A 14,336-nucleotide genomic window follows, 5' to 3' on the forward strand; every position below is an offset into this window, starting at 1 on the left:
AATATAATACGGACCTACTCGAGACATCAAACAACACATAATAACATCAAAACCACGAATCACACCTCAAATCAAGCTTAATGAACTATTTCAAATTTTGGAGTGCCAAACTTACGCCGAACACGTGTAAACAACTCAGAATCACCTCAAATTTTGTTCAAAAGTTATAAATGATTTAACAAACCTCTTTCAACTCCCGGAACAATAATTCAAACCCAAAAATATTGAAGTCAACTCTCGGTCAAACATATGAACTGTCCAAATCTCTAAATTACCAACTTTTGCCGAATAGAGCCAAAACCTTATAGAAACATTGAAATATGAATCCAGTCATAAGAACCATCCATACCTAACGAAACAATAAAAATTTCGATCCGAAGCCAAATATACAAAAGTCAAAGTTGGTCAACCTTTCCAACTTATAGCTTCTAAATTGAAAGTCATTCTTCCGAATCAATCATGAATCACTCAAAAATCAAAACCGGCCATACACGCAAGTCGTAATACATCACATGAAGCTATTCATGACCTCAACCACGAATGAAAATGAAAATTCTCAAAATAATCGGTTAGATCGTTACAGTGAAACATGTTATGGAAGTATGTATTTTTTTTCCTTAAATCTTGCCATTACTTCATCGAATGTTAGATTTGATACTTACTGAGTACAGTTGATTTTGTACTCATACAATACTTCTACATATTTTTGTGCAGATGCTGATGTAGGTTTTAGCAGCTTACGGAAGAGTGTAGAGTAGTTGACTTGAAGACTTCTTGGTGAGTTGTTGTACTTGGATTCGCGGCTTTTGGATTTCTCCTCCCTACCTACTATTGTTTTCTTGCTTCAAATAATATTTCTGTATTTTTAGATTTATTTATACTCTATTTTTTTGAGCAAACAGGAAATATATATATTAAAGATTAAGGAACATGTAGTACATGAGATTCATAGTTAGTGTCACACAAGACACTTTGATTACCTAGGCTTGCTAAATTTTTACAAGCATCATAAGATAGTAGTTTTTCAAAAATATAGTGTTCTAGTAAATCACGATCTACTAGATTTTTTACATCATCTGGTGGTTCCACAAAAACTTTCTTCTTCTTCCTAAGATCAACAGTTTCCATCTGTGCCAGTTCATGAGCTACCTTATTCTCTTGCCTGAACTCGTGTTAGAGGATTACCTGCTTCTGTTGGTGCATTATCAACCTGCATTTGTTGACAATGTTAGCATAAAGATTAATACCTTGTTGGATTGGCAGGATTACCTCCGTCGAATCTGTTTCAATTTGGAGAGGGAACATCCCCCAAGTAAGAGCTATTTTAAGTCCTACTATTTGTGTTTTGATTTCAGCATGTAATGATCCACGTGCATGAGCTGATTTTGCAAAGCCAACTATCCATTGACCATTAGCATTTCTGATTACTCTACCCAGGCCACAATTTTGCAATTTTTTGTTGAAACTTGCATCAATGTTTAGTTTGAATCATCCCTTTGGGGGTCTATGCCATTTAACATTGATGTGGATTTTTGGAGAAGGCAGAATACTATTTTCAGTTAAGAAGCGAAATTCAGTAGCCCTAGCAATGATGTGGTTGATATTGATAGGGTATTTTGTATTGTTTTGGTTGTTGCTACTTCTGTTTATCCAAATATGCCAGATAGTAAAAGGGAAGAAGAGATTCCAATTTAAAAATTATTTTTTAACGGATAGTCAAAGTTTTTTAACTAGATTAACCAATGATCACCATGCTCCTTATAGAAGTTTTTCCATACAAGATTGTCCTAAAAATGTTTACTAGCTTGGCAGGTGAAGAAAATATGCATTATTGATTCTTCTATATGATCTCTACATATAGGGCAGTTTGGATCAATATTTAGGCCAATATTTGCTAAGTATTGTCTACAGGGAATTCTGTTACGAAAGCATTGCCATAGGAAGAATTTAATTTTATTTGGGCATGCTAGATCCCAAATCCATTTAAAATCAATTTCCCTACCCTCATTTGAGTCCATGATAGTATAGCATGTTTTGCTTGTGAAGAAGCCTTTCGTAGTTAGAGACCAAATAGGGATATCACAATTTGGTTTTTAAGATGGATTTTAACTTTTGAGATGTTGTCCATGACTTCTTTGGGAAGGTTGAGAGATATGTTGCCAAAGTTCTAATTTTTACAATCAAAGATGTCTTTTATTATTATAGAGCAATCCTTTCTTAATAAAGGACCTTCTATTATTTTTCTAAGACTCCCCAGATTCGGAATCCAATTGGTTTCCCAAATGTTCATGTTGGATTGGTGGTGGGGCTGCCAAATAATACCTTTGAAACATAAATTCCACCCCTTTTGAATGCCTTTCCAAATAAAAGAATTTATACTAGTGGTAAGCTTATTAGCATAGTTACTAATGATTAGGTTTGCCCATGGGCTTGTAGGGTTCGTAAGAACTCTCCAGGCTAGGCTAGCAAGATTGCAAAGGTTTTTATCTTTTGCTCTATAGAGTCCAAGGCCTCCCTTGCTTTTTGGTTGGAAAATGGTGGACCATTTGATGAGTTGAATTCTCTTCCTCTCATTGGTAGTTCCCCATATGAATTCCTTTTGTACTTTGTCAATTTTGTTTAGAATGTTTGTAGGAAGTAGGGTGTATTGCATATAATGGTTAGGGATTGAGTTTAGACAAGAGAGGGAGAGTGTTATTCGGCTAGCTATATTGATAAAATATATTTTCCAAGTCGTTAGTTTGGCTCTCATTTTGTCAATTATGAATTGATAATCCTTTGGTCTAGGGTGTTTGTTTAACATAGGAAAACCTAGATATGTGCCAAAGGAATCACTTCTTTTAATACTCAAACTATTGGTAATCTCTTTTATGAGAGATTGGGGACAATTGTTTGAAAAGATAATTTTGGACTTTGAAGTGTTGATACATTGCCCTGATAGATTACAAAAAGGATCTAAGACTTTTTGGATTACATGGCATGATTTCATATTGGCTTTAGCCATGAGGGTGAGATCGTCCACAAAGAAAAGGTGGGAAAACTTGGTACTTCTTTTACCTATGGTAATTGGATTCTAATTTCTAATATCAACTTGATGGTTTATGTATCTTGACAGCATTTCAAGACAAAGGATGAAGATATAAGGGGATATAAGAGTACTAATTGAGATGTACTAATAGAGCCATTAACTAGTACAACTATGGAATTAGTTGATATGCAGTTTAAGAGTAGTTTTTAAAATTTTTGAGGGAAATTGAAGTAAGTTAATGTGTGATGTACAAATGACCAGTCCAACCAGTCAAAAGATTTTTCTAGTCAATTTTAAGGAGCATGTGACCTTGTTTTCCTTTAAACTTATGGATTTTTTAAATTAGTTCCTGAATGATAATAACATTATCAGGCGCCCTTCTATTTTTTATAAAACTCGCCTGACAAGGACTAATAAGCTGATCAAGGAAAGGTTTGAGACGATTTGCTAGGATTTTAGTGATTAATTTGTAAACGTTGTTACAAAGGCCAATAGGTCTAAAACATTTTATGTTGTTGCCATTGAGGATTTTGGAATTAGGCAGAGGTAAGTTTTGTTAAGGTCTTGGGGGATTTTCTGATTCCTAAAAATGTAATGACACAAGTTTGTAATAGAGGGTCCTATAATATCCCAGTATTTTTGGAAAAAGAATGGGTGGAGGCCATCCGGACCAGGCTCTTTGAAAGGTTTAAAGGAGAAGAGAGCCTTTTTTATTTCAATATCAAGCAAGGGGTTATCTACAGGATTAAGGTTTACATAATTTTGAGAGAAGTTTTTTAGATGACTAACCCTACTTTGCTTTATTTTGAGATGTGGTAAAAATATTGGTGAAATAGTTACGAGCATGAGAAAATGACTAGATGAGGCATTGATCCAATTTCTTTCTTCATCTTTGAAGAAGTTAATCTTATTTCTTCTTTTTCTATTGGAGGCAGAGATATGAAAAAACTTAGTGTTAGCATCTCCCTCATTTAGCCACATAACTCTAGATCTAAGCTTCCAATACTATTTTTAGTAAGTCATTGTAATCTCTTTTTAGATTAGTTTCTAGGGTTTGGAGGAAAGTACTATAAGGATAATGTTTGGAATTTTAAATTCCTTGAAGGAGGGCTAGGAGCTTTCTTTTTTTTCCCCATTATATCACCAAAGGTTTATTTGTTTCCAAACCTTAACTTTTTCTATGAAATTGTGGTTAGCCTATTATAGTCAGTATTGTCCAATTGTTTTGAACTAAAGGCTTGAATTCTGGATGCTTGCACCAGAAGGTCTCAAGTCTAAAGGGTTGCTTGTGGAGGTTATTATTTTTAGGAATTAATTCTACTAGGATAGGGTTATGGTCCGGATGGGTCTTAGGAAGGTGGATAATTGAACTTTTTGGAAAGAGATTAATCCATTCCTCATTTCCTAATACCTTATCAAGCCTTTCCATAATGAGACCTTTATTTTTATGTCTATGGTTGGACCAAGTATATTTACACCCTTTATAACTTAAGTCGATTAAGTTGAAATTGTTAATTTTTGACCATAGATAATTAGCCCTATTGTCATTTATACACTTGCCACCAAATTTCTCATTTGAGCCTAAAGCATTATTAAAATCTCCCCCAAATAATCATGGACCATTATAATTTTTGCTAATATTTTAAAGATTATCCCACATCATATTCCTACTGAGCATATTTTTACTAGCATAAATATCACTAAAAAGCCAATATTTACGTGTAAGAGTTACCTCAATTGTAGCATGAATTTCTTGATCCCTTCAAACAAAGTTTTGGATAGTCACAATTTCATGGTTATACAGCACCACTATTCCTCCTGCCTGGCCTTCAACTGGCACCTCTATCAATTCTGTGAATCCAAAATCATCTGGTAGCTCCATATGATTCCCCATTCTAGTTTCTAACATTGCCACCATGCAAGGCCTATGGGTATCTACCATTTCCCTAAAGTTCCTCCTGAAATTATCATTGTTCCCTCCCCTTATGTTCCAAATAATAATATTTGTAGGTTGATTCATAGAGATATTAAGATTCGAGTTTGCCGGATCCCCATTTTCCATCACTATCCCTAGGACCGGGTTCCTTCTCAAGGATGGAACTAGGATCATGGCTCTGTTGCCTACTTTTGGATCCTGAGGTGGTCTTATGTCCATCGAGCATTTGTATAATGCTATTGGGCAACTGAGCACATGCCTCTTCTCTAGCCTCTCTGTGAAAAGAAACACTTTTACTCCATCGAGACTTGAGATTTCTAGGATTCTTTCTAAGAGTAGATTGAGGGGTTCCTCCCCATCCTTCTCCATTTCTGCCTCTACTGGTTCTGGTACATGCACGTGGTTGTGGGGTGGAGATGAAGGTTGTTGATGAGGTGGTGGGACTGGTGGCTTATGGGCTGGCTGAGGTTGTTCCCATGGCAGGAATATGTGATTCAGCTGAGTTAACTTCTCCGGCATGAAGAAGGGCATGTCCAAGAAAGCATTTTGTGGGTACATCAGATTGAAGTATGGTGGTAAGTTCCATTGGTTCCTCATTACATGAACTAGTTGGGGGTTCACTGAGGGTGCTAGGGTTGAAGGATATTGTTGAGCCAAGCCTGATTGAGGTAGTTGTTCATGGCTAATATCATGCCTTCTGTCACTAGTTGGGCTAGGTATTGAGTGTCGTGAAGAATGATGATCGAGTCTTGGCCATTTATCTAGACATTGAACCAGCATGCATGGCCCATCAGGCCCATCTCCATCCATGACACAGGTTGGTAATCCTGTGCTTATGGTGGTTGAACGTAAATTATTTTTGGGTTTTCTGGTTGAGGGTGTAGAGGTGGTAGGTTTTCCATGGCAACTCTGTGTTGGCAAAGAATTTGAAGGAGTCTGTGTCTCCTCCTTAGAGATGATGGTATACTGGGCATTATGGACAGGGTTTTGGGTACTTAAAGGATCTAACTTAGGTGTGGGGGAGGGGCTATTGGATATATGGGAGGGATTGGCTGATAGAGTAATGATTGGAGCTTCTTTTTGCATGGCGTTTGAATCCCCAAGGTTGAGTTTTATAGGCTGATCTTCCATATCCTTTGCGTGCTCAAGGATGGCGGACACTTGTCCATTATTATCTTTCTCCTTTGCCATTTGGATGGCATGCTTTGGAATGGTGAGATTATCGAATCTTGAGGAAAGATTTTACTTGAGGGTTTGGGTAATCGTTGGTTTTTTACCAATTTGCCTGTTAGTAAGGTTATTTTTGACAATTCCATTACGCTCATTAGTAGGGGTAGTATTATCAGTTAGATGGTAATCTTGATTGGTAGCATTGTTAATGTGATTAGTAGCACTAATAGGGGTAGCCACGTTTATTTCCAACATGTCCATGTCCTTGTTAGTTAAGGACATTTGTTCAATTGCATGGCAATTATTATTATTTTCTTTTAGAATTTTTTCTCCCTTGGTGGTTTCTTCCAAAACCATTGGCTCTTCACTTAGAAGAGTTAAGTTATTTTTAGTAGTCAATTTGTATTGTTCTTCAACCATAATGGCCATAGATTTTGAATTGTTTGTATTCAATGAAGGAGAAGCATTCTTATGACTTTTAGATTTATATTGCAAGAGTTGTGTATCTAAGTACTTACCAGTGTTGGCATTGAACAATTTAACTGAGATACCTGGGCCATTGGATTTTTTGATCGGATTTGCATTGATGTATTTTTTATTACCTCTTGTACCTTGTTGCTTTCCTTTGGTAAAAGAAACTATTTTTCATTCTTCTTGTTTCTCCTCTGCCTTTGTTGTTGTTGAATGCTCCATGTTTGATTCTTCATTGTCCTTGATTTTATGAATAATGTAAGTACATTGTTTTTCTATATGTCCTAGTCGTCCACAGTTTTTACAAAGAAAAATTTCTCCTTCATAATGGATTACTTGTTTGTAGTGGCCAACATAGAGAAAAGGTTGGACTGAGATTTCCAACGGGAGTTCCACACATAGTCTTGCATAGCAACCCCTCAAGGTGGTTGATGTACAAACGTCTATTTTTAGTAGCCGACCAATTGCATTACCAATTTTTTCCCATCGTAAAATTCAGTAGGCAATTGGGGAAGTCTAACTCATACTGCCGAATTAGTTACTTTCTCTTTGGTTGCAACTAAATTTGGCTTCCATCTTGTAATGGAAAGAAAGTGCCCATTAATGAACAAAGGTCCTTGTTGTATAGCTTTATTCATATTTTCCTTTCTCTTGAATTTAATGATGTAATAGTCTTCTTCGAGATCTATCAATTGAAAATCTTCCGTTGGCCTCCATAGTTCTTGAATTTTCTTCTTTAAATAACGATGTAACATGCGTTTGCCCACCAGTTTCACAATGATAGAATTTTTTCATGGCTCGTAAATTTGTTGATTCTCTTCTTCAGTGAGTGAGATGAACTTAATACCCCGTGTGTGTATTAATGTTGTATGATCAATCATATATTCTTCTGAGCCAATACTTGGAATTCCATGGTGGGTTGATTGACAATTGGTGTGAAGAGCATTGGATTAACTTTATTTTATTTTGGTTGTTTTTATGTGTTGCCTTACATAACAGATTAGTGTAGGTCCTATCATGACCTTAGTGGAATTTTGATGCGTGACATGAAAGGAACAATGCTCATTAAATGCATATCCGGGTGTATTTCAAATTTATCAATAAGTACAATCAAATAAAATCTTATTAATAAATACAAACAAATAATATTACTCTATGGTAATACTATACATCCATTTACAATATATTAATAAAGAGAAAACTCACCCAAAAAAAGCTATAGTCTTTCAAAAGAGCAACTAAGTGTATCAAGCTTCTGCTATGTGCAATGCCATAGAAATGGTCAAACTATAGTGTTTATTGCACTCAGCGTTACTTTATATTTTTACAAAAAATTATTTCAATAGTTGGAACCCGCAACCTCAATCTCACACGGCAACAACTCTTATAGTTGCATCAAGGAAATTTTTTAAGACGATAATTTTTGTGATTTTCTTTCTTGCATTAATTTAGAGAGCATTCAAGGGGAAATCCTTGAGGGAAACGTTTAATATCAGTGCAGTAGTTATAAACCATGTAATTCTTTTGCACCCATTTAATCCTTGCTTGGCCAGAGTTATCCAATGATTCAGTTATCCAAGAATTAGCTGTGGAATTTCTGGAGCAGGAAGAAGTAGAACCAGAAGACCAAACACATGCTTGGGCATTAAAATTTCTGTAAGAAGCAACAAAAGGGGCTTGGCTCCAATCGGTTTTGACAAGTCCGCCTCTTGTTGCCCAATCTTCAGCATCCCATAAGCTTGAGTATATCCACATTGGTTGATTTTTTGGATAAGGTATTCCCATTGAAGTTTCAAGATTCTTGAATTGTCTAATTGGTGTCCCATCTACTGAAAATCTGATAAATAGAAGAAGATGAGTAATTAGCAGACATGTCTCTAACTAAAAGAATTACAGCCAAAATTTTATTATGCTATAAGTGAATATATATAATTTAAATTCTTATCTTAATAATGAGTTTTTATTTGGTGATTTTCAAATAGTTGCTTAACTGTATTTTTCCCACTATCATTGTACATACAAGCTATGTTGCTCGAACTCTCGAAAATGTTGCCGGGTGAGTGTCGAATCTTCCAAAATAATATATTTTTGGAGGATCGCATCATTTTGAAGAGTCCACACAACGTAGCATACAAGTTAAGCATGGAATAATAAGAACATTTAAGATAAGTAATATTATTTCACCACTTAATATGAATTTTGTTTGTATGACTATCTAGTGTTCCAAATTTCACCGGCTAGACTAACTTTAGATTGGAGTTTTTATATAGTATAGCTGCTTCTCAAAATAATACCGATAATTATATTTTTTTTGTATATTAATTAATACATAATATATATATATATATATATATATATATATATATATATATATATATATATATATATATATATATATACATAATTAATGTATATTTTTATATATTTAGCTAGCGACTGAATTATTTAAAACTTAAAAGATTATTTAAATTTGTGCCTCGTAGAGCCCATTTAAGAAAAAACATTTTCTGTTAGGATTTTTCCATTCCAATAATTCAAATAAGGAATATCTTATTGAAAATAGAGGGATCATATCCATCTCATCCTTTAACATTCTAGATCTGAAAATTTGTGTTTCTCATATTGATTTTATAATATTGAATAATTAAGATAGGATAGTGATCATAGGGGGATAAAGGACATAATTGATCCAAATATATACTCCATAAAAGGGAGAGAAAGGACATAATTGATCCAAATAAAATTAAGGGGGTCGAACCAAAAATAAAAGGTATGCTTACATGATGCTTCGAGGATTCCAAAGAATAGAGTATGTGTGAAAATCCTTAGTGGGGTCGAACCAAAGATAAAATTGTTGCTCTCTGTCTCCTTTGCCTTGTGTGAACACATTTGTATGAAGAATATAAGGGTCTCCACTTAGGTTGCCAAGGAACTCAAAGTCAATCTCGTCATGAGTCGGTCCCAGCGAAGATAACTGCATTTTTCATTCACCATTGGCACAAAATATAAGTACAACACTAGAAAGTCCTCAATATTGAACTGTAATAATTAAGTGGCTTATATATAATTGATGTATTAAGGTAATTACAATAATTCACAATGAGAGGTATTAATGATCCGATAAAAATAATAATTAATATACTCTAGTACATTAAATAATCATCATTGAGACTTACGACATAGTAACGTGAATGTAAGACAGATTATTTGTTACAGTTTGTTAAACAAAATTGATATTCTAAGAATTCTTTTACGATGGCAGTGTATACATGAATAATTAGTAGCATACAAAAACAATAACAACTAATCAATCAATTAAACGACTCAAGAGCAGTTGCCTGAAATATTTGACTACGCAAAAATAAGATGAGCTACATTTATAGGAAGAAATTAAAAGTATATATGTTAAGCATGATTAACTTATAATAGGGAACTTACATAGTATGTAGTAACAGTGCCTGCAGAATTGCCAGGAACAAGTTTGATCTTCATGTCAATCTTTCCAAACATATACTGTCTTTTTGACCTAAACCCCGAACCTGAAGTTTTGTCAAGGGAAAGGGTGAGAAGCTGCCCGTTTTCAAGTATTTTTACCCTGCCATCACCCCATGTAACATCAAATTCTTGGTTGAAATCTCCAGCCAAAGCCGCCATCACCACCAGCAAGAAACTCAGAAACAAGAAAGAAATTATACAACTAATTGAAGTTTTCATCATGGATTGGTGTACGTTTGATTGACTTTACTTTACGGACTGAAAGACGGGGGACAGTGAATAATATGGTTCAAATGAAAGAGTTATCAGAAGGGTATTTTGTGTTTGAAGTGCATGGACATGGTTTAGAGGCATTATATATAGAAGGTGTGGGGGAGAGGCTAGGGTGAAGGTGCCAATAAGCCATGGGTCCGACCGAAAGCAATAGCTTTTGGTTTTAAAGTACTAAATACTATGTATAAATCTTAGATTTAGAACCCATCACTAACTCAAATAGTTAACTCCCTCCTATCTATTTTAATTGATTTTTTTGGTCGTTTTACACATATTAAGAAATTTACTTTTATAACATTAATTAACAAAAAAAGTGACTATATTAATCTTAATTTGCTCATTGAAAATATAATAGATACTCCAAGACTCTTCGCTTCAAGAGTAACTTTGGAAAAAAAGAAGTTAATTCCTTTTTAATATCTGAAAAAGTCAAATATTATGGACCACAAAAAAAAGACCAAAAATCAATTAAAATGGACTGAATAAAATAATAAATTTAATGGCATTTTGAACCTATAAACTTCAAATCCTCGCTCAGATCCCGGGGAGCGGTGATGTTGTAGGGGAGGTGGGGAGGTGTTGGTTTTCCTTTTCATTGATTTTTTTGGCCCTCTAAAGAAGAATAAGTGAAAACTATTGTTTAAACTTGAGACCATGGTGCAGTTAGCTCTTGTTTATTTGTTTTGGCAGGGAATAGAACTTACTGCATACCTGTCAATATTTCATGGTTTGACAAGACCCCACAATAAATTATTTTCGTATGCGTTTGATGAAATGACAATGTCAATGAGACCTTAACTTAAGACTGAGGTTAGAAATCCTAGTATCATTATGCATGTCAATAGTGATTTATTTTACGTAATTAATTAACTTTTTTATTTTAAAAAAAGTTGTTGATAGATATTGTGTTATCGTCATGATACAACATGGATGAACAGCAATTACTTATGATTAAATAGATAGAAATTCATCGCAATATCTTTGAACAATTAGGAATTTAATTTATAACATACGATTTTGATCTATTATGCGATTCGTATTTATCTTTTACATAGAATATTATTTATGGACAGATTTGTGAACTTTTTCGGGGAAGTAGTGTCAGATGACAATCCTGACCTTGTGTGTACGTGTCTATATCAACGTATAATTTTTAAATTTATAATAATGGTGTTTAAAGAAAGTTACGTGCACTGTGATTAATTTCAAGGAATATTTGCTACCTCGATCCCATCTGACCTTGTATGTCTATATTTGTGTATAAATATTCTTTTAATTGTGATGCTCGGTCTAGCTTGCCCACATATAGACTAATGCCAGGGGATAACCGCTACTCGCTACCCGTAAAAGTATTGGATAATTCTATCCCTCAATACTCGGATAGATGGGAAGAAATTACCTAATATTTTTACCGTCGCTCGAATTTAAATCTAAGACCCCAGAATTCTCAACCTACTTCATTGACCATTAAATCACACCGTTATTTATGTATATATATAAATGCATATATAAGCAAATCTTTCCATGTATGCGCATTGATATATTTTCACAATAGAAAAAAGGCTAGCGTTGAAGTGGTTAGGAGAAACTGCATGCTTGCAAGCTTTGAAAGAATATGTTCAAGTTGACTTGGCTTTGCAGAAGAAATTGAAGGAGGAATATAATTAAGGGACCATTTTGACAGCTAATACTATGACGTAAGTTAGCAATTTGCATTGCATGGAACTAAAAAACCATTCATTTTAGTAGTTGTTCCTATGTAGATGAGTGTGTTACAGAAGATCAGTTTGATGGTTGGCGAACCTTCCCCTTCAACAGCTGTCTGATGCATACAATACTTTTGGAAATATATAAGTCAGTCTTTTTGGAAAATTCCGTCCATCTAAGATATCTAAGATATCAACGTCTCTTTTCTAAAAACCATCTCGTCTATATCCAATACACAGCTCTGGGGAAGTATTCCCTCACAAGGTGTTTACCCCAAAAACGGATAACAAGTGAATTTATATTGTAGTTTTAAGGACGCATGATTTCACTTGGCACAGACTGAGAAAAAATATAAATTGATATTAATAACAGTAAAGCAAACCAAATGAAATGTATAGCTTTGACCATCGAACTAGGTCGCCTTTGAATCAAACAAGTATTGTACTGGAAAGTATGAACAGAATAACTAAGTATTGAGAGCTTAAGAAGAAGATATAATATATTGCTTTATGTAATGTGAATACCATGTCCTTTACAAATGAACAGACTCCCTTTTATATAGTAGGGGAATATTACTCTTGGTACAATTCTACATACAGTAAGAAATCTCATGATTGGCTAAATAATTGGCCTCTTCTTGATACGTGCCAAGATTTCCGCCGTGATCCTCGCCCGATTGCGGATATTTTGGTTTTCCATTATTTGGATCAGTAAGCTTCCCTCGATCTCGCTCGATCTCTATCCTACCTGGCTCCGATCTTAGCCGAGCTCTATCTCGATCGGTCTCTGGCTCCCGAGCTCAGCAATCTAACTTTACACCGCAGTCTGATATAACATAAGGTCGAACCTTGGCCTGCTTCGTTCTAGGACAAGCCCGATTTTGACCGTATACAGATAGTTCCCTCGTTGCTCGGAGAGAAGGCGACGAGAAACGGTATGATCTTTTCCAATCCCATCTCGATGGGTCATGACGTAAGCGACGAACCCGGCCATGGCATTAATTGCCTGTCAGTTTTTGTCGGCCACTACTGGTTCTGAACCGTCATCTTCGACCTGTAAATGTACCTTTCTTCTTTTGCCCAAACTTTACTTTCAAATCTTCTTTGCTCTAATCTTCAAAATCATTTACCTCTCTAAAAGCTTTGAACTTTCAGATCTTTGGTATTTTTTTGCCTCTTTCATCACAAAATACCAAACGGTTTTTCTTAGTTTCCATTCTGCTTCACTCGTAAAAGTAAAAATGGCTAAAACATCAAAACTTGTTCCGCAAAAGGAAGCTGCTTCCTCGTCTCGGTCGACCGGCGAGCAACCAGCGGCGGAGCCGGACACTAAAGAGTTTTTTCCCGAAGGGTGCGTCATCGACTTCGATGTCATAGTTCAAAAGACGCCCTCGGTCGTGGGTTGATGTGAGCCAATGTCGAGGTATATATGCACGATCACGGATGATCTCCTTGACCAAGTTAATGAGGACTGCAACTGGGTCAACAAGCATGTGGCGGTGCCCTCGCCTGAGGAATCAATCACTACCCATGTGGAAAGGTTTCTAAGTATTTACATTTATCCTTTCACATTAGGTCCTTTGGATCCAGTCATTATAGACTTCTGCAAGAAGTATGTAGTGACCCTCAGTCAGATTCATTCCTCTTTCTGGAGGATAGTGATATTGCTCCGCTTCTTTGTGAGCCAAGTCGATGGGCTTCCCTTCACCCTCGACCACCTCATACGCATATGCAGTCCTCGACTCTATCGGGGAGGACTAATAAAGCTTCAAAGTCAAGCAACCAAGGCACCTTTCTCGAGCATAGATAAGGACAAAGATCGGGGCTGGATGGGCCGATTTTTCCGTGTGAAGACCTCGGACCTGATCCCGGCCGAGAGTATGCCATTTCCTGAGAAATGGAATATGAAACGTACGTACGATTCCGTCCCTAATTTCTATCTATTGTCTTCATTTTTTCACCTTTTCTTATTAGTGTTTTACTTGATACAGTCGTTTCCTGGACGCTGGGTGCGGTTCCCCAACTCGAGAACTGGGTCAGGAGCCTAATATCAAAGTCGACATATGCTGAGCGTGCATGGCATAATTTGGTGAAGGGTCGATGGAAGGCCCGTAACCATGGTAAATCTTCTTCTGTGACTCAACTATTTTGACCATTGTTCAAATTTTTCTCGATCTTACTCATCTTTCTTTTGTAGGTCTTGGGAAAGACGTGGCAATAAGGCCCCCGTCTGGTGATAAAGAAATCCTTCCCCAAC

The 14,336-nt window shown here is 35.7% G+C and overlaps 1 protein-coding gene across 1 annotated transcript; it reads right to left on the minus strand.

The window, feature by feature from the left end:
• Positions 1–7,710: 7,710 nt before the first annotated feature.
• On the minus strand, positions 7,711–10,431 carry LOC104243032 (xyloglucan endotransglucosylase protein 1-like). Its single transcript, XM_009798153.2, has 3 exons — positions 10,044–10,431; positions 9,386–9,579; positions 7,711–8,442 (listed from the first exon to the last, which is right to left on the minus strand). Exons 1-3 carry the CDS (start codon positions 10,320–10,322, stop codon positions 8,049–8,051), a joined length of 867 nt encoding a protein of 288 aa, XP_009796455.1. The 5' UTR covers positions 10,323–10,431; the 3' UTR covers positions 7,711–8,048.
• Between the last annotated feature and the right edge of the window lie 3,905 nt (positions 10,432–14,336).

This window comes from Nicotiana sylvestris, chromosome 11, assembly GCF_000393655.2.
Source record: "Nicotiana sylvestris chromosome 11, ASM39365v2, whole genome shotgun sequence".
NCBI classification, from domain to species: domain Eukaryota; kingdom Viridiplantae; phylum Streptophyta; class Magnoliopsida; order Solanales; family Solanaceae; genus Nicotiana; species Nicotiana sylvestris.